This window comes from Tribolium madens, unplaced genomic scaffold (assembly GCF_015345945.1).
Source record: "Tribolium madens isolate multiple individuals breed KSU strain unplaced genomic scaffold, Tmad_KSU_1.1 Scaffold_19;HRSCAF=116;Tcas5.2_LG9, whole genome shotgun sequence".
NCBI lineage: Eukaryota > Metazoa > Arthropoda > Insecta > Coleoptera > Tenebrionidae > Tribolium > Tribolium madens.
The window spans coordinates 9,882,429-9,907,073 of NW_025400983.1; the positions used below are offsets into that span (position 1 = coordinate 9,882,429).

Consider the following 24,645-nt stretch of genomic DNA (forward strand, 5'->3'; position numbering starts at 1 on the left):
GCAAGATATTTTCAAGAAATTTAGTTTCTTTATTTTTATTTCCCACACAGAACACAATTTTCGCCAAGTGCTTCCAAGACTTATTATTTGACATCCGGCTAAGTCTTAATTAAACAATATTCAATGCTGCAACTTCCGCTGAACTTTGCGTTTCCTCACCCACTTCCTTTTTTCGAAAATCTTCTATCCAGCGGTAAAACTTTTATTTCGATTTTGATTAAACATTCATAGAAGTTGACTAGATCCTTACTTGACTGTGTGAAACTTTTTCCTCTCAAAAGTTTATCATGAGTTTGCATCTCGGCAAAGTTACATCCARTGTCCAGTGAGATCTTGCGCAAATACAAATTTCCATCTCATTAATTCAAAACAAGAGAGTCAGACTCCGATTTATTTGATCTCCCTATGTATACATTTCTCCAGAAAGCACTACAAATTCTATTTGTGATTGCTACAGCACTGATTTATTGCGTTGTTTTCACTATTAATTTTACTACAACGCACTACAAAGATCTATCGTAAAGGTTCTAGTCGTATTAATACCCTTAATGTCGAGTCTCTGTAAGCATCAACATCTGATAGCTTCCTGTTTTGTCTTCTAAATTCGAGGGAGTTATTCCATGTGACGCCTTGTAACACAGTCACTTTATAAACAGTCAATATGAAGAATGAGTTACAATTATTCACCATTTCATGCGCATACACCTGCACAGGAGACAGCAACACAAATTATAGCACTTTCTTATGCAAAAAACATGTTCAAATACTTGTAACTGTACAATTTAAATCAATCTAATTCAATTTTTTCCCTCCTATCTATCACTATCAAGTTTATGTGGCACGTTTTCAGCATTTTGTTATTTTCATTTYGAAATCCATAATACTACATCGCCGTCGGACCGTGGAGTTAATTTTCATGCCGTCATTGAATCGCTGCGTAGTTTGCATATTAAGCCTATTTATCAAGTACAAGATAACTAGAGGGTTTTGCAAATATACAGATGTATTTCAAACAACGTGGGTCAGCTTACCACAATCACAATCATTTGCATTTCACTCTGATTGCAAAGATGAACACAAATAATCGAAACGATCCAGATTAACTCTCGAAATCTAAATATTTAATGAAACGTCAGTGGAATTAAAGAGACAAACGTTTCAAATCCCGAAATAATAAATGCTTTTCTGAATCACCACGCAGAATGCCCATAATCATAAATTAGTGTGTTGGGTTTGTGAGGTTTGCAACTAAAGACACCGACCGCAAGCAACCTAAGCAAACATGCGGTTTGAGTAATTATGCGAACTTTATCAAACTCTCGAACTTCTACACTTTTATTTAAGAGTACAGTTGAGACAATCTAATAAAAGAAGTGGATATTAATTTAAATCCTTTATTGTTTGGAACGAAATCACTTACAACTAGATGCTACACAAAATTCAAACTCAAAATTCTTATGTAAAAATAATTATGAACTTAATATCTGCCGCTTCGCCCCGAGCGATGACGTGGTGAACGAGACCTTCTTTCCCTCGACCGAGAACGTCTTCTTGGTGATTTGGATCTAGAACGCCTGCGGCCAGATTTTCGCCGAGAATACAAGTATCTGAAACAGTATTTCGAAATTTATCGAACTTCCTTCTTCCAATAACCTCAGCCATCAACAAACTCTTAATCTAATTGAATTACATAATCAATTACAGGGTCAAACATGTTCCACGTTACAGCCGGTTCATTATATTAAGCATCAACCGTAATACCTTAATGTATCCATTAATAAATAAGCGGTCAGATATTATTGATATGTTGCAGGATCAAAACCATTATCGACAGTTTTAATAATGACGGCAACATTTACGAACCATTTAAAACCGTTGTATTATTTAGCGAGATTTTTCGGGATCTTCCATTTTCGGCTATATAAACAAAATAAAGCGAAAATTTCCACAACAGTGCTGAATCATTTCTGGAGCGTACCGTATTTTATATATCACGTAATACTCATTTTCTTACAATTCTACTTTTTTCAAGATAAAATTGAGGCAAGAAATAAAAGCGAAACGGCTAAAATTTTGGTATTCGCTATCGCGTGTTATGTTAAATTAATTGGAGATTATGTGTGGTTTATAATAAAACGTAATCAATTTAAAAAAATACTTTACGAAATTAATTTATTTTGCCAAAAAATTATAATTCAATTTAACAATACACAACTTAAAATTTATATCAGTTCGATTATTGTACTAATACTGGTTTTAGGAACAGGTATTGCGATCAAAACTTACTTACATGGTTTTAATCTTTGGTTAATTTGGATAAAAGTAATTTTTATTTCACTAGGAGTAACAAATTCTGTTATCCATATCATAAATAAAGCAATCAAAGAGTTATTTTCTTCGATCAATAATAATCTTAATAATTTAAAACAAACGATAATACCGAACGAAATTATAAAAATGATTAAAACGAATACAGAAATGCATTTCCAAATAACCGAACTTGCAAGACAAATAAATTCGATTTTTGCGATTCCCTTACTAGGAAACTCACTTTTCTTATTTATTCTGACGGTAGTTTTCACGTACCATTTTCTTACTCATGTTAATGAAAAAACTTTAAATATTTATTTTCTAACACAAAACACTGTATGCCTAATTTTGCTTGCATTTGAAACTCTGGCAATGGTTTATTCCTGGGATTCAGTAGCCAAAGAGGTAACAATTCTCCAGTTTATCGAAAAATTAACAAAAATGTTTTAGGCAAATAAAACGGGATTACTTGTACACAAATATTGGAACGAATTACACGAAAAACACACAACTACGACTGAAAACGATGACAACTTTGACACAATTTCGTTGCAGTTATTACAGAGTAAGCTGAAATTTACAGTGTGTGGGTTTGTGGACCTGGATTGGTCCTTAATACACTTGGTATATTTGACGACTATTTAAAAAAATATATAAAGGAATTTAATTTTTAGATTATTCAAACAACAACAATGTATCTGGTTTGGATTATACAGCTCAAATCTTAAACAATTGTAACTGAATTAAATAATAAAAATCATTTCTACTCAATTTTTGGTAACTTACCTTCGCAACTCACGAGAAATCGGTTTTAGGTGCATAAAATTGCAAAAACCTGAACGTGTACACTCTCCCATTTCATATTGACGACAGCAAGCTTCTCTGAAGTCAGTTACAGGACTCAATTCAGCATATACAGGTCGCCCGCCAAACCAACGATTATTCAAATCGTTAACAGCCCTCTCAGCGTCTTCCTCGCGTCTAAACTATTAAATCACGACTATTAATTAGTAGATGAAAYTTTATAAAAACTTACTTTAATGTAGACATTTCCCACAAGGTGGTCTCCCAAATTATCGCACACGTTCATTTCTTCAATCTCCCCATACTTGTCCTCACATTCCACAAAAACATCTTCAAAGAAATTATCGTAATGTTCTTGCATCTCTTCATCGGAGACGTTTGCAACCACTGAAATTTTTAATCATGAAAAGCAACATAAGATTAAGGGAAACTTACAGTGACTTCCGTCAGCAGATTTTGCGGAGTTTTGAGGATTTACATACAAGTTCTGCAAAAGACATGTTTGAGAAAACGTTGGTTTGTTGTGTATTCTGGAACAACGATCGCCATGCCGGCAAGCTCCGATTTTGAAGTAAAAGGAGCAATTGACTCTAAAAAAACCCAATTAACTTGTGTTTTTCTACTCTAGAATGATCAACATACTTATCTTTTTCAGTTCCAAAAATTGAAGCCAAGTACTCAGCCATAATTAACCAATTTTTATGTAAATTTACAATCCAACAAAAAGTGACGCCATACTACGACAAACCTGTCAAAAAATTACAGGTCGGTATTGCAGTTTCCTAGTCAGGAAAGTGTAAAGATGGCAGAGTTTGTTGATTCTTTGTTGAAAATGAGTAATTCGCCGATTTTACAACAAGTAATAAAAACAGTTTTATTGTTAGCAATAAAAGACTAATGTTTTTCAATGTTTCAGTTTTTACATGACTGTATCGATGATTTAACCGGCATAAAACAAATGAATTTTGACAACTACAACAGCGACATCGAGTGGACAGTTGATGATTTTAGTAAAGCAAAAAAATGTATTCAAAAAATTTGCCGCGAAAGTGTTATCAACAATGATTTTGGCTTAACAACAGATTTTGGAGAGAATGTTCAAGAGGAAATTAAAAAATGTTTAGAATTACGCAAGGATGACATTTTTCGAACACTAGTTAAGGAAAAGTTATTAAGTAGTGGACATAATTTAGTTGAAAATATAGACTGGAAAGTTAAATGGGTCCTTGGAAACTCGAAATTGGCGGCAGTGAGRGAACCATTGGTCCAAGTGGATTTGYATTGTGTGAAAAATGTCGAAAATCAAGATAAATGTAAGAAAAATACTGTTAATTTTGAAGCAAATCTTGAAATGTTGGATGTTTTAATTGATCAGTTACAAAAAGCCTGTGATGAATTAAATAATAAATGACTTTATTAATGAAACACAGTTTATTAACATTATTTCTATATATTTATAAAAAGTTACAGTACAATTACAAGATTAAAAAAAATAATATTGGATATAATTAAGATTGAAACAGTTTTTACGTAATTGGGGAGAAAATACTGTTTAAGTACTGCAGGATAAATGATACTACAAGTAACATTCTAATAGTGGCAAAAATTTTTTTCTTAATAATTATTAACAAGATCACAATTCTTCAAAAGTTTAAATTCACATCATAAGGCAAGTGTAATAATAAAAGTAAACTACGTACAAAAATAGAAAAATCTAAATAAATTTTAGGCACCAAAAACTAAATAACAAAAAAATATAGGTTCTAACAATACACTGCAACAAACATCAAAACGAGAAATTTCAAACCTATCCCACAAAATTTATTCATTTATTGAACACATCAATTAAAAGATAAAAGTGACACAAAAACTGAATTTTATTTACATAGTTTGTTAAAATTCAAACTAACCCTGCATCTTTGCACATACTATAAAATATTGATTGTTGCTGTTTGAGAAGATTCGAAGGCGAATCAAATTCAACTATCATACCATTATCTAGGACTACAACTCGATCTGAGTCCATAATTGTATTCAAGCGATGCGCGATTGTCAAAACCGTGCAATTTTTAAACTCGGATCGGATCGTTTTCTGAATCAAATCATCGGTTTCCAAATCGACAGCGGCTGTAGCTTCATCCAAAATCAAAACTTTTGTTTTGCGCAACAACGCGCGACTCAAACAAATCAATTGGCGCTGACCCACGGAGAGATTCTCGCCTCCTTCGGTCACCTCGTGGTGCAACCCGGCCGTCAAACCTGCCAAAATCACCAAAATGAAACAACAAACAGCCATACCAACCTTTCACAAAAGATTTCAAGTGAGCATGTTCCAATGCCTTCCAAACTTCTTCATCGCTGTGCTTATCGAATGGATCTAGATTCATTCGMAGCGTTCCTGAAAACAAGACGGCATCTTGGGGGATGATAGTGAGCCGCGAACGCAATGTATGCAGTCCCAATTCGGCGATATTTATTCCATCGATCAAAATTTCGCCTTCGGCAGCTTCGATAATTCTGCAATTCTATGATTACACCAAATTCTTTTAATTACTTATAATTACCTAAACAATGCTAAGGTGAGACTCGACTTTCCCGCACCTGTTCTCCCAACAATTCCCACCTTTTCGCCCCCATTTATACTAAAATTGACCCCTTTTAGGACTAGATCCAGGCCAGGCCTGTATCTCACTGCGTATTTATTAAATTGGACCGTGCCATTTTCAGGCCATAATAACGAAGGGGCTTTGTTGGGAATTTCCCAGGGGGCTTCCTGAGGAGCCTCCCCGTATTCTTTGATACGTTCTACGGCCACGATGTTGGTTTCGACATCAGAGGTCATTCGAACCAACCAATTCAAAGTTTGTGTTATCTGTTGATTTTTCTTAATTATTTTGGATTTGTAGATTGTTTTGTGGTTACCTGAAGTGAATACGTGACTGAAAGGCCGACTAAACCGGCGTTTTGCGACTCATCTCGACCCAAAACTGAGAATAAAGCCGCAAAGAAAATGATTAAATTTCCAATCATTTCCAATCTGACTGCTAGCCATCGATTTGAGATGATACTTGGGTAATAACATACTTGATTAACGTCAACTCTGTGTTCTGATTCTTTAATAAACCGGTCTTGTTCTCTGAAAGCTCTAATAGCTTGCACTCCTGTGATGGTTTCTCCGAAATGTGAATAAATCGGTGATCGTGAAACCGACTCTAACCGCTTTAATTGTCGTGACGTCGCAACGTAAAATCTTTGTATAAAGTAATACAAAATTCCTATTGGCACTATAACTGCGACAAAGATCGGTGTCGAAACACTGATCACGACTAAAGTACCCAACACCTGAAATAATCTCAGATTATTACCACCGACTCCTCGAAAAAGAGAAAATGTAGCGTAGAAAGCGAAGCAGTTATATTTAAACATATTTCGTACATTGCACAACATTTTCCCTCAGACATAATTTAACAAAAAATGATAAATGATAAAAGCGAAAAACAGTGTAAAAAGCACCTAAAATGAAAATCTGTAGTTTATACCTCAAACAGGCAATAAACTCCATCTGTTATGCCCCAAGGCAAAGTACTATCCATAGTTTCAACGTCTCGAGAGAAACGACCCAAAATTCGTCCAAGCGGAGTTGTATCAAAGAATAACATCGGTGCTCGTAAAACACCTCTCAACATTACCTGATGTAATGCAATTGAGGCATAGCAACAACCTATCTGAGGCGCCAAATCAGCAAACAATGACATAATGGCTGAAATTTTGAAAGATTGTGATTAAGGACTGAAGGACAAGTCGAGTGCGCGTTTACGGTTTTACTACAAATATTAGTAAGGAGTTAATGTTTTATTAGTATGTGGAAGTTTATTGCCTACTGAAAGCAGTTAGCACAAAAATGTGTGAATTAGTAGGCGTGCTTAAAACCAAAAGTGATAAGAATWAAAAAAATGTTAGGATTAGATGGAAACGAAATCTGTAAAATAAGAAGAAACCTGCAATTTAAATATAACTGCTGTAACAATTTGTGGGCCACTTACAATGCAAGTGCTTTCGATAACTTCGTAACAATTAAAAGGAAGTTCCTCATCGACCCCGCTCAGATCTTTAGAAAATCTACTAAGAATTCTGCCTACAGGAACTAATTCGAAAAAACTCATCGGCTGTCGAAAAATATTCAAAAGGAGATCTTTATGAATTTCAGAGGCGGCATTTAAAGATGCGATTGTTAGATTTAATTCCGACGAACAGATCGATATGGCTACAAGATGAAAGTTTTCGGTTAAACAAACATAAATGCTACAGCATGACATTAATCTAACAGGTAGGTCTCAAGCATTCTAACAAGTTCAACCAAATCAAAGAAAAGCGATAAATTAAAAACGGTGTTCGTTCAAACAATGAGTGAAAATGTTGGCCTAGTTAAACAATATAACTGCTTGACGACTTATGAATAAAACAAAAACACAAACCGAAAAAAAACAAGTGATCCATCCTCTCAGAGTCATTGGCAATATGTTATCCACAGTATCGACGTCTTTGGAAAATCGATTTAGAATGCGTCCAACTGGAGTTACATCGAAAAAAGTCGTACAAGGAACTCGTAAAATGTTGGACAGTAGCAATTGGTGGAGTATCTGAGCTCCGTTCAACGCTCCTATGTATAACGACAACGCCGATAACAAAACGGCAATAGCTGAAAACCGATCACAACTCACAAATTCGTATGACGTTATATTTCTCTGTTAAAACAAAACAAAAGTGCAAAATTAAGCATAGAAATAAAAAAGCTAAAGCGGTTAAACTAAGACAAACTGTGTTAATCACCCAACATTGCTCGTTAGTGGGACAGAAGCTTTAAACGTTATTTACCGTAAATGACGTATTAAAAGCTGATTGAAGAGACATTGGTAAAACGTTATCCAGGATGTTAATGTCGTTAGAAAACCTGTTAAGAATTCTACCTAAAGGTGTCGTATCAAACATCATCAACGGCCAACGAAAACAAGTATTCAAAAGAATCTCGTGAGTTCGTATGGCTGCTTTTATGAATCCAACAGCAAAGGTCACAGAGAAAAGGAAGGAGCAAAAACCTACAAGTCGTTAGGATGATACAAATGTTTTTTTTTTTTTTTTTAATAGAGCAAGTCTAAGATGTGTGATTTACGTAAGAAAAATCACACAATCTGCATGCTGTTAGAACAAATTTCAACTACCGGAAAATGCAAATAAAAAAAATAAAAAGCAGCAAAACATGCCGCTAAAATAGGATTATTTAATCGACAACCATAACAAACACTTACCTTGGCCTATACCCAAGGCACCATAAATGCCAAGATAAAAGTCTCTTTTCCCCGTGTCGGTCACATTATCGACAACAACCGTTTTATCATCAGCCCACACACCTTAAAATCACAATGAACGAACTAAATTGCACACCCAAAATAACTACACTTACCCAACCAAACGTTCGAGCCAATACTAAACCCTTGAAATAGCATATTTAGGAAAATCGTGGCCACGGTTAGAAAAATCCCGATTGATTTTAGGTAATGTTTATAGACAATCCATTTCACACTTCCTGTTTCGGCTTTTTCAATCTCAATCAATTTATCACCTTTGACCTTCTTCGTCTCCTCTACAGAACTCGAGCGGTGCCTCAAACTCTTATCAGTGCTTTCGACCGACTTTTGTCTTTGTAACGACAGACTAGTTTGGTCTGAACCCGTCTCGGAAACTGACTCTGAAACACGCGACCTATGCCTTGACAACTTTTTATTAATCTCTTCCGAAACTGCAGTTCCGCTAAGTTGCGACTTAAGTACATCAAGTTCTAAAACCAAACAATTAAACCAAGTTATTTTCACACCGAACTAACCTTCTTCATCCTCTTCGACTTCATTAATATGCTGCAACAAAAACTCCGAAAAGGCCCCTTTTTTGTCGAGCAATTCCTGATAAGTGCCACTTTCGGACACTTCACCATCTTTAAGTACTAGAATTTTGTCGGTTTGTGGCAGATACGTGATTCCATGAGTGACCAAGACTCGAGTTTTGTGTCTAAGGAGCCCCTCAGGACCAATCACTTTATCGAAAATGTGTTTACCGACATGGCTGTCGACGGCACTCAATGGGTCATCCAGGAAGTAAATATCGGAGTTTGCATAAACGGCGCGTGCGAGACTGACTCTTTGTTTCTGCCCTCCTGACAGATTTATACCTTTTTCACCAATTTCGGTCTGGTCCCCAGCCGGCAACATCGCAAAATCGGGATTAAGGGCACAAGCCTCGACCACTTTATCATACAAGGATTTATCGAAAGATTTTCCGAATAAAATATTATCTCTCAAAGTGGCGTTCTGAATCCATGCTTGTTGAGCCACATACGCTATAGACCCGACTGTATTAACCCGTCCTGAAATTTTATCCATTTCGCCAAGGAAAGCAGAAAGGAGACTGCTTTTGCCAGAACCCACCGAACCTACCACAGCACAAAGAGATTTTTTCTCAACACGAATGTTGATATTCTTGAGTATTTGATCCTCATCCCAGTTGAAACAACCGTTTTCTATCACCAAGGGTGCAGCTGAAAATTTGAGATGAATAAAATTGTTACGAAAAAAATTACACCAGACGTACTCTCATTCGGGTCATGTGTAACACTCGTAGGATCTAATTCTTCCGCGTTCATAAATTTATTAATTCTTTGAATTGAAACCATGGCCTGTKTAAGATTAAAAATGTTTATTTTGTGTCTGAAATGACCAGGACACGTAACACAAAGAGTTTGAAGTATTAAAAAGCAACAAATGGTGTATTAGTGGAAAATATGCTGTAATTCGTGAAACTCAATTGTAGTGAGTTGTGCAAAAATTATTTACTTAGTTTGAGTTTCATGAATTATTTTTAATGTAACAAAACATCAAAATATGAACTATAAGGCTTACTTGGACCAGGTTTGATATCATCATTGGCAACATGCTCAGCGGAAACCTTAGTATATTGAAGAGAGAAACAGAGACAAAGGCCTTACTCGCATCTAGAACGTTATGTTCGTCCACCATAACATATGTACCGAAAGAGACTAGTGATACCTAGAGCATGCAGATGAAAAAACAAAAAATAGAGTAGGCATTAACCCCATCCGTCTTAAAATCTAATGGGTCTATAGACCATATCCATGTTAAAATCGCAATGAAATGTGTTATTCTTGTGGATCATTTTATTAAATATGTACCTCGACGCAGTACACGATCAACATTGGCAGAAGCGACATTGGTAATCGCATTATACCAAATAATGTTATTGAAACAAATACCGCTTCGTGTGTGAGAATGTTCTTTGAGTCGCTGTAGACGAATACTGCAAAGGTGATCAAAGACACCTGCACATTTCAAAGAATTAAAACAAAAAATAAAAAAACACAAATACATCAGACGTAGTCGGCTAAGGGACACATTGATTAAAAAGCCAATTATTGATCACAAATTTTGTAATCTTGTATTTTTTTAAATGTTACCAAATATGGTATAATTAATAATGTATAATAATATAATTTTTATTGTTGATGTCACATTGAGGAATCAGAGAGGTAAATAATATAAGAAAGTCACCAACGATTTTTTAACTAAAAGATATCACCACTATTTAGAAAAAAAACTGTGAACTGTGCGTCAAAATATGCGGTCAAAGTAAAAAAAATGTCAACTTGGAGAAACTAACGAATTCTGATAAAATTGTACAGATTTCTTTCTGAATAGTAGAGAAAAAAAGTTATTCTAAAGTCAACCGACTTTGGCTTTATGTAGAAAAAAATACGTAATTGCCAAAAAAGCCCAGCTATTTTTCAATAAACCACCTGTTGTCAAGTTTGTCCAAGATTACTATTATTTGCTCACTGATTAAAGTGATATTTCTTTGTATATTTTCCAGGTCACTAGAACAATAGCCGACTTACGCAGTAAAAAAAAACCTTAAGGTTACACTGTCAGGTGGAATTCTTTTTTACAAAACAGGATTAAGTTATTGAATGCACCTTCGCTTTATTTACTGAAAAAATACTCACCAAAAAAGGGGCACACGACCAAATAAACGACGTCCCGGCGTTCATATACGCCGCCTCTTTCAAAACCTGTATTTCCTTCGACCTGATTTTCAAAATTTGTTTTTCAAAACTCGGTTCCCACGCGTATAACTTAAGTACTTTGATTCCGCTTAAGACTTCATTCATTAATTTGACTCTCTCATCTTTATTCTTCATTTGTTTGATTTGTAACACTTTGACTTTATTCGCTATGTATCCGTTAACCGGGATTAAAATAATCATGACGGCCAATCCGGCTAAAACCGCAGGCCCTAAGATATTCCACAAGAAGTACAAGGCGAGAATAATCTGTAACGGTGCTGACCAAATCATGTTGATGTAAGCGGTCAAATCGATGAATTTTTGTGCATCTACAGACATCAAATTGACAATTTCTCCAACAGTGCTCTCTTTGCGCGCTTTGTTCGATACTCTGAGGGCTTTTTTGTAAATCGCCGACACCAAAGCCGTCCGAATTCGCATTCCCACAACAAACATTCGATTGAAATATTGAGAAAGGACGATAGTTTGGATCGTCGCGGTGACAAATAGAGCACCGGCGTATAGGAAACCTTTCCATTGTTCTTCATTATTTTTCACGAACTGGATAAGTAAACTGAAATCGCACATTAAACACATCCCTTCCATCTCTCTTAAACACTTACTCCAAGATGTGAGGACTGACGAAGGTAAGTAGATCTTGGATGAGTTTAAGTAAGGCACCGAATACGAAAGTAGGTCCGAAAGCTTTAATTAGAGCCGGCAGGATGGACGCCTGCTTCTTGATCGAGCTGTTGACAATATCCACACGTGCTGAGTCAAGTTTATAGGAAGCACGAGTTTGACGTGTAGGAGAGTTGCTGTAAATTGACAACACTGAGGACGATTCAAGGGTGAAACGAGTACAACAATAGGTCACAAAAACAACAAACAACAAAGGTGAGAGTGTGAGGAACGAGAAACAAGGCGGTGCTGCAGCTGGTGTTAATATTGTTAAAAAGCAAAAAAAAAAAAAATTGGCTATTAAGCGTTCATTACCTTCTTCAAAACATATAATCCGTAGTTACGTAAATTAAATTCTTATTTACTGAACTGATAATAGGTAAGTGATATTTTTGTAAAATTAAGAGATTTACAAACTTCAGGAAAATAAAATATTAATATATTTCATGTATAAAATTAACATAATGTTATAATTAATTAAAATAAGCAAGTCAAAAACTTCCATTCTAACTTTTGTGATTTTTTAAGAATTACATATTTAATTCTTATAATTCATGGATAACACATGTGTTTATTTAACAGGTAATAATCAAAATCTTTCCTTTTTTAATAACTTATGCTAAAAAGCTTCAAGCAAAAGCGACTTAACAACTATTTGTTACCTTTCGCACTTTTGCAAAATCCTCTTCCAATGTTTTTCAAACGTTGGCACAACTTCCGATGCTGAATCTTCTGGTTTCATATCCCAAAGATCACTGTCGACCAAAGGTCGTCTAAAGCCTCTCCATGCGAGAGGATCAAACCAAGAGAATAGTAGCCGGGAAAGAAAACTACTATTTTCCTCTGGACAAGGATTCTAATAAAATACTTTTGACTTAAAGAATATATTTCATATTTTGTTTTTAAATCAAACCTTGAGTTTAGGATATTCGCTACGTCGTGGAGGCCGATCAGCAAAACAATTTAAAAATAACATTACTAAGACCACTGGGTAATAAATTAAGTAACTAATGTAGGAATATTGAGACTCCGAAATTTCTTCCTGTGAGCCGTTGATTTCAGTTCTGTATTGAAAGGCCCCACAAATTGCCAATGAGAGCCAAAATAAGAACTGTAATCCCGAAGTACAGAGGCCATATTTACGGTTATATACTAAAAGTACTGCTGACAGACCCTAAAATGAAAAAATTAATCAATACATTTTACCATTTACTATATTTTTCCAGAAAATGAAAGTGTATTTTAATTTTGTGCTTATTTTTAAATATAAAATTACTTTTTATGTATCTACAAAAATTTACAAAAACAACGTATCTACACTAAATTTTACAAAATAAGGAAGTTCCTATGTACATATTTTTTTCCAGGATTCATATAACATTATTGTAATCGACCGTAATGATAAATAGTCTGTGAAATGTAGTAATATTGGTCGCATAGTATTTCAAATTTTTATACAGACTGGATTATAAAAAACATCCCAAGACATAATAGCATTTTTAAAGTTAGGACAATACCTCTTCGAACAAAGTTGCACAGTTTATTTGTCATCTGTTTAGATTGATCGAGCATCTATCCTCAAAGATTTCTCATAATAAGCTGTTTAACTTATTTGATCAAATAACTACAGTGCGATCAATAAGTCTTTCTATCAAGTAGGCGTTCTAGTTGAGGACGTACGTTGCATGGCAGTTCGTATGTTATCTAGATGTCAAAAAATTATTTTATAAAAATTAAAACACAAAGCTATTAAATTGAATTATTCTATGAAACGTCTCAAAATATCCTAAAATGAGACTTTGTCAGTGTTTATTCATAAAAATCGTTCAACACGGTTTCCTGTTATAATTTACATAAAAATTATTTTGATATTTCTCATTTGTCATTGTGACATTTTATCTTCCACAGACATATGTTTTAAATTTCTACGCTTGCTTGATAGACAGATTTTTTGATCTCACTATATGTATTGTCATAATCATAAAATAATGGCGTGGGGTGTATATAAATTACAATATAATTTTAAAAAATCACGATTTCAGAACTGATGTGCTATTAAGAGTGTAGTGACACTTTATGTGGCGAAGTTGAGTTACATACATAATGTTACCTCCTTTTACCCTGAAGAACATATACTATTCTATCCACAGACGTTTTAATTAAATTAAGAATGTGTAAAATTCAACATCAATGCCTTTTGATAGAAATAACTATTTCAATTACTCCATCTTAGAAATTGATTTTTACCAAATGCTAAAAAAATTTATTCATTTGGACAATACAGTTGGAGACAAATTACTTTGGTCGTCAATGTCACTTTAGTGACATTAAATTGTAAAGCATGCTTTAGGACTGTTAACCTTATTCTTAGCCACTGTCAATCATAGTTGACAAGTTGTATGTACATACTTTTGATAAGAAAATACAACAGCTGTCATTAATTTGAAATTGTCATTCATTTTAACGTTAAAGCTTGAATTACATTAAAGTGTCAGAAAAGTGACGACCAGAGTATTTTGTCTCCAACTGTACCTGTGGTAATAATGGTAATACTAAGTTACAAAAAATCATTATTAAGCTTGACGAATGTAGCAAGCGTAACCTTCACACTTTTACCTATATTAATGAATATTTAGTGAAATATCCCATAATTATAATCATATATCTATGTACAATTGCGGACACAGAATTTTAGATATCAAATTTATTTATGTCAGTTTAAAAAATGTCAATGTAAGCCACGCTTTATTATAATTATGATTGACATTGGAAAATAAGATTTAAAAGTTTTAGTTGAAATTTATTTTTGGCGTCGATTGAAAAATAAGATTTGAAATTTTTAGTTGAAATTTCTTTTTGGCGGCGATTTTCCGAAACAATAATGCAATAAAGCAATACGTGTTTTAATATAAGTTCAATAAATTATTTTGATTTGTTGTTATTTTTTTCTCTAGCTTCTCTAGCTAAGATAGGTACTATTTTCATATTTAGTTTTGAGTGACTTCGATTTCACTTAACGGTTTTACATTTTATATTTAAGAAATGATAAACCTCAAATATTTATATAATGCTTCACTGTACTTTATCAACTTATTTATTGTGAAAAAAAATGTAACAATATATTATCATCAAGGTTGAGAAAGCGATAATTTTATATTTCCAATGGATAGGTGACATTGTTGCGACATTGAAGAAATTTAAAAAATGTTCATTAATTACCTAGGCCAATAATCAGTCTATTAAGCTCTCTATAAATAAATATATAAATAAACAAATAAATCTATGTTTTTAAAAATAAATAGTTATACCCTCGGTTATATCTACAACATACGAGTGTTTCGATAGCAATCTCGAACTGGAACTTAACGAGGACTGCGCAATTATGGACAACAAAAGTGGAACAAATTATTTAATTGTTCAATTTTATATAAATAAATCTGAACCCAACACTTTTTATTTCATTTTATGCATTTTGCAGCAAAGTTGTCAAGTGCAGTAAATCAATAAGGTGTTTACTATTTATCTTACTTCCAATTATTATATGTACAATGAGGTTGAGCGCACTCCTTTAACGGTAATGTTTTAAAAAATAGAATTGATAATAAAATAGTAATTTTTGTTACAAGTACCTAAAATACCGTTTTTCCGAACGAATGGTTGCGTTGCCGTTTCCGGACGAGGAGAGGCCGAGTCTGGAAAAGCAGATGAATCCGCAAAAACGTTTTAGGTATGTACACTTTTATTCACAAAAAAAGCGTACACGTATTGAGGACTATTGTAAATAGGATATATTAATTAATCGTTTCCAAGAAAACGTATTACATACTGACATTTTCACATTTTGTATGTCAAATGTGTGAAAATTGCTTTCAATTGCTATTTACAATTGAATTTTACCACGACATATAATACCATTAACAAGAGTGTGATCATTACTAATAAATTGGAAGATGGGTAGTCTAGGTGTAAAAGAACTGAAGCACTATTTTAAAGAAGTCCCGACCTCAACTACATAGAAAACGTTTGAGGCCGTATGGCAAAAGAAGTGTCTAATAAACTGAATGTCAGGCTTCCTACTGCAAACGAACTATGGAAATTTGTGGAAAATAAATATATGGAAAAGTTTAGCGAAGGATTAAACTTATGCCCAGGCACTTGTTCACTCAATGCTCCGTAGACTAACTGAAATGAACGCAAAAAATTGTTGTTGAGGATTGCCTTTTTTGTAAATTTGTGAATAAAAGTTTATGAATTGTGTTTGTAGTAATCGATAATGGTTGCCTAATAAGGCAAACAATTTAAACACATTAAAATCTCTGAAAAATACAACGATAAAATCCAGCTATCAGCAAGGTTTTAGTTCCAGGTTTTTAAGTAACAACGATTAAAAGATAAGTTTACAATATGACAATCTAGCCAAAATTGGGCTCACTACTTGTACGCTTTTTTTTGAATAAAAGTGTACAATTTTTGTTAAAACTCCCAAAATACGAATTCACACCTCTTGTTAATTACTTACAAAAATTTGCCACCATAGGAACTAAATTGACTTTTTCGTCGGAAAAACCTATATTTTAGGTGTCGAATACCTAAAGTAACCATTTTACGTACATTTTGTTGAGTCCGGAAAAAACTCATTTTATAGAAACACAAAAAAATGACAGGTTATGTCGCTTTTGACGTCGTATCGTCACCCAAAAAGTTTGCTCAAAAATTAAAAATATACTTACAAAAGTAAGCAGTTTAATAACTGGTGTGTAAATATCCACTTTATACACATCACTTTCACTTGAGCTCGCCGAATTAATTCCTGTCACTAAATCAGTAACTGTTAACACAAAAAGAATAGCAGTTCCCAGTAACTTGGACACATTTAACCAATTCCAGGGTATATCCCTTCTCTTGCTGTGCAAAATGTAATAAACTTCTAAACTAGAAAAAGTCCACAGAAACGCGCAAGGAACCCACACTAAAACTGTCCTTTCAAAACATTTTGTTAGATCTGGATTGTTTGTGTGCCATGTCAGCGTTGAATTCTAGAAAAAAATAATTCATATTTAATTGAAGATGTTGACCAGTTTTGCGAGATTAAAAAAAATCAACGACTTGCTGCTATAACTAAATATACAGTTAGCACCGGCGCTATTTAACCTTGTTTATTTTACGTAACTAAAGAATGATATTTAAAGTTCGTGCAAATACGTTGAATTAAAAAAGCAACAAAAATTAGTTGTCTTGGATTTTTTACTCAAATTTTTACTTTAAACTTACCCAAAATTCGGAGCCACAAAATTTATCCATAGTCGTTGCAGCCATTTTTTACCAGGAACTGCGCAAACTCACACCCATTCGAAAAAATCCTGAAAGAAAAATATCTATTTCCTTGAAATTACTCTAACAATTTTAAATTTTGACATAATCTTCGATTATCCAGAAAAACACGATGGTAAAAATACACAAGATTACAAGTTCATCACAAATAATTTTTTCAAATCTCGCGGCAGTACCAAACACGTGATTTAAAATGACAGTTGACAACTGTCACAAGCGAGTTTGTTCAATAATTTGTTTTAGTTTACTTAAAACATAAAATAATATAATTAAAAATGACCAAGTCATCAGGAGTATTCCTCGACGTTGACCCCACTATAGTCGAAAACAATTTACGATTTGCGGTAAGTCAGTTAACAGTTTTACACATTTTTTAAGGTTAATTTTTGTTTTTAGACCAACCCAAACGAAGAAGAATTTAATAAAATATTTAACCCACAAGGGGAACAGTTCCCGTCCAAATTAGTAAAACCGTTTCCCGGTAAGTGTTATCTCGCTCGTTATCAGTGGGTGAATTCAGCAAATCCTTCCATCATTGTTGATAAAACAAACAATTATAGAAGTTAAAAAGATAATAGGATAATGCAAGTCACCAGAATTATGTTGGTGTAATCTTAATTAAAGATAGAAGGTTGCATTTTATTGATTCWTGAAGAAAAAAAAGAAGTTTTACAATTATATTCAACTACAAACATCCGTTTAGATTCTGGTTATTTAACACCAGTCCCTGAGAATTAATCTTTTTGTATGTTTATTTAATATTTACAATGTTTCCTGTTTTCACAATATAATATTAGATATTAACACTATACACTAATCACAATAATGATTTTATATGATGTCAACAATTAACATACGTTTTTAATAGTATAAATGGACATTTATTACTTAAAATCCCTCATACTTGTATTGACTTATTTTTAATCCTAACAGAAAACAAATTAATTCCATTGTAATTATATTTTTCATCCTCCCACAAATGTATTTACATACTTAAGTAAAAAATATGAAATTTCTCATATTTATTACAACCGGTTTTAAGGAAAAATTTGAGGATGGGTTTGTAAATTCCTCTCTTTCACATTTAAAATAAAATATGAATTGCATAACTCTGGAAACATCAAGGTCATCTTACAACCGTAAACAATTCACAGTTTAAGTAACTTAAAAATAGTAGAAGATACTGAGAAATAATAACACAAAAAAATTACCAAACACGGAACTATCTCATCACATAAACAAAAGACTTAATAACGACAAGTGACTATCATTATTATTTAATTTATAGTCTTGCGGCAACAAAATATTTTTAGTAAAAATCTTAATTGTTGTTAAGCAAGAAACCGGGTTGTGCAATTTGCAAGAAGTAGATCATTTGATTAATTCACTATTATTACATTATTTATCAATTTAATTTACTCGGTGACAGTTTGTTCTAATTTTTTGATTGAATTTCGGGTAAGAAATTTATTACCCTTGACTCACCCTACAATTACAGATAACGAATGAAAAGTCACGATATGCACACACCATATCAACCGAGAATAAATCAAGGCTTTCACGAAGACAACAGTTCAACGTTCATGAACATAACAAAAATTACCTTTTCTGTGTTAAATGCACCGGTTTTGGTAGCAGCACCACTTTTAATTGTCACAAACTAAATGAAATTGTAAATCGAAAACCGCTATTTATGTAGAAGYCGCGAAAAGTGGGTATGAAAATTTCGACCGCGCTTTACTCGCGTCACCACTTGAATGATGGTTATCTGCTCGATTCTCACATTGTATCCACAATAAGTGATACAAACAATTGACTTGATGAAAGCACGGTTTTATTTCTAACTGGTTATAATCACTTAATATTTTGAGTGCTTTTAATAAAAAGAGAATTGAAAATTTTGTTTTATTTTGTTTGGTTGAGTTATATGAGACTTGAAGAAGCCACAGAACTGTAATAAAAGTGCCAAGAATTGAAATGTTGAATTAAGAGAGCGAAAATACAGGAATTTTAAACCGAGGTGAATGGCAAGGAGCGACCAGGGTTGTATTGGATCAATAATTCCATTTATTACATTGATAATTGTATAATTTAAAATAACATGACTTAGAAGTATCAGATTACAGTACCTATTTAATTGATTAGTTGATTACTCATCTTAAATTCATATCTGAAAGGCTATTTCGCTTTATCATCGTTCACTCTTTGATATGTTTAACATGTTTTAGATGCCCTTCATATAAAATTTTATTTCACAATATTTTGTAATTAATTTACTAACAGTTTGACTATACTTGAATATTATTTTGTCACTTACAATAATTAACTAGTTGTTTTAATAGTACGAAACGTAAGAAATATCCTAATGTTGTTGTAATTACAAGCCCAAGGGAATTTTTTTTCTCATCTTAGTTGATTCAAATTTGCTGTATTTGTTTATAATGTGACCTTGAATGCTAGATAATCCTTTGAAGTGTGATTCCTATTTTATATGGAAATACTACATTGATCGATGGTTGACAAGTTGTTTCTTTATTGATTTATTCATGTTACCAACCTGTCCGCGTTTATTTTTGACTATCATTGTTGTCAAATCAATAATCTAGTGCAGCTGTAAAAGGAGTGATGTCATCGTGAAACAACTTAATTAAAAAAATTATAAATGAATTGTTAACCTTTACAAGAAATTTTGTATTTATTGTATATGATTTTTCTAATTCTAATGAAAATAAGACAAAATATTATTTAAAAGGAATTGAAAATTAAAAATAATTAAAACCAAGAAGATTATTATTAAATTAAATATATTTAGTTGTCTACTTTAGTACTTTATGAAACATTTCTCTAAAACCTATTTTTCTATTTTTTTCATTAATAGGTGTCATTTGTTTAAAGTAACTCAAATATGCGTTGTCAGTAACTATATTTAATTGATCATCTACTGAATTAACAGACGCACTGTGTTCATTTTTCCGATGTAATTTCACATATAAATTTATGATTATTGACATATCCCACTGTAACAATATTAATAATAATGCATATATTAATAATTATTATACAGGGTGAATTTAAAGTATGGAACCAAGCGGTTTTATTTTTAATCATTTGCCCCCAGAAAATAAGAATTAATATAAATTAAAGTAATATAAAAAATGTCATCGTATTTTCAGAACGAAATTTTGTTTTGTTTTTGAGTTATGCGATTTTTTTTTGTCAAATTTGCAATTTATGTGAAAAATTTTTAAAAAAAAATTAAATATAAAGCAGATAGTTGTAATCCTTAGAGGATAGCTTTTATGAGAAAAATGATTTTATAGTGGATTGCCATTTAAAAAAATTAATTTTTTTGTGGAACTCAAAAACAAAAGAAAATTTCAAAAAATTTTATTCTTGTTAAATCATCACATTTTTATAGTACTTTATCACTCATCAATGTTTGGTGCCATACTTTTTATTCACCTGGTATGTATTATTATAATTATACAAATGGTATTTCTTACATGTTTTTTAACAATTAAAAAAATTTGAATTATTCATATTTAACTTTATTCGCATTCACAACGTATTGTTCCTAACTATGTCCATTTTAACTGAAACAGTCTATAACGTTTGTGAAACATCTTACTATTTAATCCTAAATAATTATAGATAGACATTTTCAAATGACTAGAATTACTATTTGATAATTGTTTTTTTTTTTTGTAATTTTTCCTATCGCTCCCAAGGAAGATTTAGACTCTAAGGGCCGGTTTTTCAATCGTTGGTTAAAGTTAAACCTCTAGTTAAACTAAAAATGCAACATTTTGATTGGTTAAATTGCAAAAATTTCCATAGAAACCTACTAACTAGAGGTTAACCAACAATTGAAAAACCGGCCCTTATTGTGTTTAGAGCAAATTTTTTCACTTCATTATAGTATTATGTTTTAAAATTTCTCTGGTGATTCACATACAATATCCTATTGTTTGCATTCGTTGAAATTAAATAACGCTGATGAGTGGGTCTGAATTTAATGTCCTTGAGTATTGTTAAATTTGTACTAGGACAAGGTTTAATAATTTCGTTATTAAAATTGCTTTAACCTCATACGGTTCTTAATTATCTAAAATTATTTGTAGACGTTTACTACAAAATACTAGTGCTAAATACATAGAAACTTTTTGTGATAGGGTCGAAATATTTACAGCGAAGAATTAAAAAAAAAAATAGAATCAATTCATTACGGCGCGTAATGTGTTACAAGAAATGTTTTATACAATAAATTGATACGAAAAGTTTATGGCACTTATTTACAAACATTTAAATGGATTATTACGTAACATCGCATTTAATACAATGAGTAGTTAAAAGTTACAATAGAGCCAAGAATGCGTATGTACAGACTGTTAATTTAAAGAATCTTTTACAGGATTCTGTATCAAAACACACGAAATAGGTTCCGATACGAAATTCTTCGTCAACATCTGCCACACCGAGGCAATTCCTCCGCCGAAAGACATTTCAGAAAATGAGCTAAAGAATATCCTAAACTCTGACGAAGCACCCAACTTTCGGGTGCCCATGAGTATCGGAGAAATACGCAGTGATAAAGATAAGAAAGGAGAAGAAGCAAAAGCTTGTGACGTCGCAATACATCCTATTTTTCTCAAAAAAATCGAACAAAGTCAGTTATTTAAAAGTTTTTTTGTTACTATTGTTTTCGAGGGCTTGAAAGACAAATATGGGATTATATGCAAAGATGAAAAAATCATTTTACTTAACAGAAAAGCGTTCGGTAATTTACAAATGCATAGAATACAACAGCGCGAAATTGATGAAAAAATGAAAAATGCGAAATCGTTTGTTGAGGAGCTGAGAGGTAACAACGATGCTCAGAGAGGAAAACCTTTGATTGAAACGATTTCGAATAATGAGGTAAAGTGTCGAGAGCCTGAATATAGATTGTTTAGGAGGAAAGCGAAGCCCAATTGTTTGATTGGAGAATTTAAATTTCCAGATATTGTGAGTTGTTTTCTCGATTTATCTTTGTATCATAACTTTTCTGTAAGATTTCAGCCAAAGAACTTACTCTCGATATTGGTGAAGATCGAATTGTTATAGAATCAACTTCAAAGCACTATTTACTTGATATATTTGTACCATTAGTGATTAGGCAAGCCTCTTGTACTTCAACGTTCAATAAGGCAACAAAGGTAGGTCAATCAAATGGAAAACTAATCATTTCATTATTTTTATTTTAGGTTTTAACAGTAACAATGCCCCTCGTGGGAGGTTAATTATTGCATAATGGAATTGGAATTGTTAAATATTTTTACAATAAATTTAATTACAATAAAAATTGATTATGAAATTTACCTAAGTACGCTATGACGTTATGAAATTGTTGTTTGTATTACTTTATCACAAGCCTGTCGCACTTTTAAGCCCTAATTTTTTACTGTAATTACTTGAGCAATGCCAGCAGAAAAAATGATATGTACTGAACAGTGGTTTTACCGATTGTCTTACTCACGATCGTAAAATAGACTATTTTAGGATCGTGATCTTAGCTATAGCGAAAATTCAAATCTACTACAATGAATTAAAACAGTGTATAATAAAAGTTATAGATCATTGACAACAAATAGTCAAAAAAATTAAATAAAAAATAAATAAAACAAAATCACATTAACTATCAAATCTCAGTAAAAAACGTCGGTCTTTCAATTCGCAAATATCTAAATAATTGTGGAATCAAATAAAGGGCATTGAACCCGATCATCCCACAAGTGATGTATTTGCAACCCAAATCGACAATGGTTTTGTGCTTATTAGTCAGCGAATTATCAGACTTTTTCAAGACATCGACATCTTCTTTTAAAATAGCACAAATGAAGTTGTATGACGCACTTTTAGATACGGATCTAGTTAAAAGAACCAAAGCAAACCCGATTATTGTGCGTAAGATGGTACAACCTAACATAGTGTAAGAAGGCCACATGATAGCATACGGTGGTGTCAAATCTGAAGTCGTCATTATTCCCAATTGGTAGTTCAGCCAAGCCCCGCAGTGAATTCCCACACAAACGGAAAGAATCATTGTAGTGTCGCCCCTAGAAAATAGTTTAGTTTTTGGCGATTGGAAATAGGGAAGAGTACCTTGTTGGGGTCCATTTGCCACTGTTTGGATAATAAACAATCATAAGAATGGAAACAACTAACAAAAGAAAGGGGGACGTGGGGTCTGTTAGTAAATAATTGTCTAAATAATCAACAATGGGTATAAGCGGAGTCATTATTAAGACCGTTAGGGCTAAACCCGCGACGACATCCTGGAATAAATGAATGCAAATTAGTCATTAGTAAACCGGTTTAATATAGATTTTTCCAAGTACMTCAGTAATTACAACAAACATAAGAGGCAATAATTAGTTATTAGATAAACAAATATTTATCCCTTATCAAACATGTATGTAATAAATGAAAAAACTTTATATGAATCATTTGATCTGATTTTTATCTTATATTTGAATTACATTGTTACTATACTTTGAACTGATAAAATGTGTCATTTCAATAAATTCCAATTAACACCTGTGTTTTTTGAAAACTTACCAAAACTGAATGCATGCCTAAGTATAGCCTACTTAGGCATATAATAGAACACCACAAAACTGCAATAACCATGCCTAGAGGAATGTTGTACTGATACCTATTCATTGTACACAACAGAAATGAGAATGGAAAGGCCACAGCAACCATAGCATGGGTCGAAGGCATCCCATATTCCAAAGACCATTTGTTTTGGAGCCTTAAAACTGGAGGGCCTGGTCTCGGCCATCTGATTATATCTTTGACAGCTTGACCTGAATAAAAATTGAGTATTAAATTTTTAACTCTTAAGAAACGTACCTATGTACATGACTATGGTCCAAATTAGAACAACCCTGCGCCCTACAGCCCCATCAATATTCCAAAACCAAAATGGTATAAATGATGAATAAAAAGCTTCATCTCCAAGTGCCGTCCCAAAAACAAACAAATAGTACCAGAATTTATTTGTTATCACGTAACTGTTATCAGTTTCTTCATTGCTGTTATTGGATTTTGCGGTTTTTGTCCTAACCCCAAAGTACTTTTGGATCTCCCATACCAACTTCGGTTCTTTCAGATCTGATAATGACAACATACTGAGTTTTGTGTGAGACTTGAGCGGGGTTGAATGAACGTATTTCACTAAATAATAACTTAAGAACGCTACAAATTTAACTTTTTATCGCTATTTACTTTGTAAATTCGGAGAACATCGGTTGTTTTAAATGTCAAATTTTAGATTCAGAGCGCCAACATAACAATAAGGTCGCTTTAATTTAAAAATTTTTTTGGCATTAAAAATAAATTAATTATTT

The 24,645-nt window shown here is 32.7% G+C and overlaps 5 protein-coding genes across 12 annotated transcripts; 2 read left to right on the plus strand and 3 right to left on the minus strand.

Annotated features, from left to right (window-relative positions):
- Positions 1-1,380: 1,380 nt before the first annotated feature.
- LOC123015618 (splicing factor U2af 38 kDa subunit) lies at positions 1,381-4,078 on the minus strand. The gene is made up of 5 exons (XM_044415458.1): positions 3,757-4,078; positions 3,550-3,704; positions 3,347-3,501; positions 3,097-3,296; positions 1,381-1,607 (listed from the first exon to the last, which is right to left on the minus strand). Exons 1-5 carry the CDS (start codon positions 3,798-3,800, stop codon positions 1,478-1,480), a joined length of 684 nt encoding a protein of 227 aa, XP_044271393.1. The 5' UTR covers positions 3,801-4,078; the 3' UTR covers positions 1,381-1,477.
- LOC123015619 lies at positions 3,816-4,539 on the plus strand. The gene is made up of 2 exons (XM_044415459.1): positions 3,816-3,973; positions 4,031-4,539. Exons 1-2 carry the CDS (start codon positions 3,917-3,919, stop codon positions 4,523-4,525), a joined length of 552 nt encoding a protein of 183 aa, XP_044271394.1. The 5' UTR covers positions 3,816-3,916; the 3' UTR covers positions 4,526-4,539.
- A 9-nt stretch (positions 4,540-4,548) lies between these two features.
- Positions 4,549-19,024, minus strand: LOC123015614 (multidrug resistance-associated protein 1). Of its 8 annotated transcripts, none has more exons than XM_044415453.1 (17): positions 18,858-19,024; positions 17,195-17,283; positions 16,654-16,959; positions 12,837-13,097; positions 12,586-12,779; positions 11,866-12,060; positions 11,183-11,816; positions 10,355-10,501; positions 9,757-9,841; positions 8,996-9,703; positions 8,576-8,950; positions 8,421-8,522; positions 7,990-8,210; positions 6,037-6,456; positions 5,679-5,986; positions 5,417-5,631; positions 4,549-5,373 (listed from the first exon to the last, which is right to left on the minus strand). In XM_044415453.1, the coding sequence occupies exons 2-17, from the start codon at positions 17,237-17,239 to the stop codon at positions 5,015-5,017; spliced, it is 4,575 nt and encodes a 1,524-aa protein (XP_044271388.1). In that variant the 5' UTR covers positions 17,240-17,283; positions 18,858-19,024; the 3' UTR covers positions 4,549-5,014. The 8 variants fall into 8 exon arrangements, with proteins under 8 accessions (XP_044271388.1, XP_044271387.1, XP_044271389.1 ...); XM_044415452.1 differs by lacking the exon at positions 7,990-8,210 and adding an exon at positions 6,654-6,874 and having other exon boundaries at positions 18,858-19,023; XM_044415454.1 differs by lacking the exons at positions 7,990-8,210; positions 10,355-10,501 and adding exons at positions 7,590-7,813; positions 10,065-10,211 and having other exon boundaries at positions 11,866-11,991; positions 18,858-19,022.
- Positions 17,437-22,611, plus strand: LOC123015616 (PIH1 domain-containing protein 1). Its single transcript, XM_044415456.1, has 5 exons — positions 17,437-17,598; positions 17,651-17,735; positions 21,666-22,258; positions 22,306-22,449; positions 22,498-22,611. Exons 1-5 carry the CDS (start codon positions 17,530-17,532, stop codon positions 22,531-22,533), a joined length of 927 nt encoding a protein of 308 aa, XP_044271391.1. The 5' UTR covers positions 17,437-17,529; the 3' UTR covers positions 22,534-22,611.
- On the minus strand, positions 22,472-24,551 carry LOC123015615 (sphingosine-1-phosphate phosphatase 1-like). The gene is made up of 5 exons (XM_044415455.1): positions 24,524-24,551; positions 24,149-24,472; positions 23,852-24,102; positions 23,396-23,568; positions 22,472-23,349 (listed from the first exon to the last, which is right to left on the minus strand). Coding segments are annotated over exons 1-5 (1,167 nt in total). The 5' UTR covers positions 24,525-24,551; the 3' UTR covers positions 22,472-22,931.
- Between the last annotated feature and the right edge of the window lie 94 nt (positions 24,552-24,645).

What these genes read in the sequence shown, in the direction of transcription:
- LOC123015618 (XM_044415458.1), bottom strand. Translation starts at nt 3,800, where the DNA reads ATGGCTGAGTACTTGGCTTCAATTTTTGGAACTGAAAAAGATAA. An exon ending in TTTGGAACTGAAAAAGATAA is followed by an intron (nt 3,705 to 3,756) that starts GTATGTTGATCA and finishes GGGTTTTTTTAG; the next exon opens with AGTCAATTGCTCCTTTTACT. An exon ending in TGGGAAATGTCTACATTAAA is followed by an intron (nt 3,297 to 3,346) that starts GTAAGTTTTTAT and finishes GTGATTTAATAG; the next exon opens with TTTAGACGCGAGGAAGACGC.
- LOC123015615 (XM_044415455.1), bottom strand. An exon ending in GACCATAGTCATGTACATAG is followed by an intron (nt 24,103 to 24,148) that starts GTACGTTTCTTA and finishes ATTTTTATTCAG; the next exon opens with GTCAAGCTGTCAAAGATATA. An exon ending in GGCAAATGGACCCCAACAAG is followed by an intron (nt 23,350 to 23,395) that starts GTACTCTTCCCT and finishes ACTATTTTCTAG; the next exon opens with GGGCGACACTACAATGATTC.
- LOC123015616 (XM_044415456.1), top strand. Translation starts at nt 17,530, where the DNA reads ATGACCAAGTCATCAGGAGTATTCCTCGACGTTGACCCCACTATAGTC. An exon ending in AAAACAATTTACGATTTGCG is followed by an intron (nt 17,599 to 17,650) that starts GTAAGTCAGTTA and finishes TTTTGTTTTTAG; the next exon opens with ACCAACCCAAACGAAGAAGA. An exon ending in CGTTCAATAAGGCAACAAAG is followed by an intron (nt 22,450 to 22,497) that starts GTAGGTCAATCA and finishes TTTTTATTTTAG; the next exon opens with GTTTTAACAGTAACAATGCC.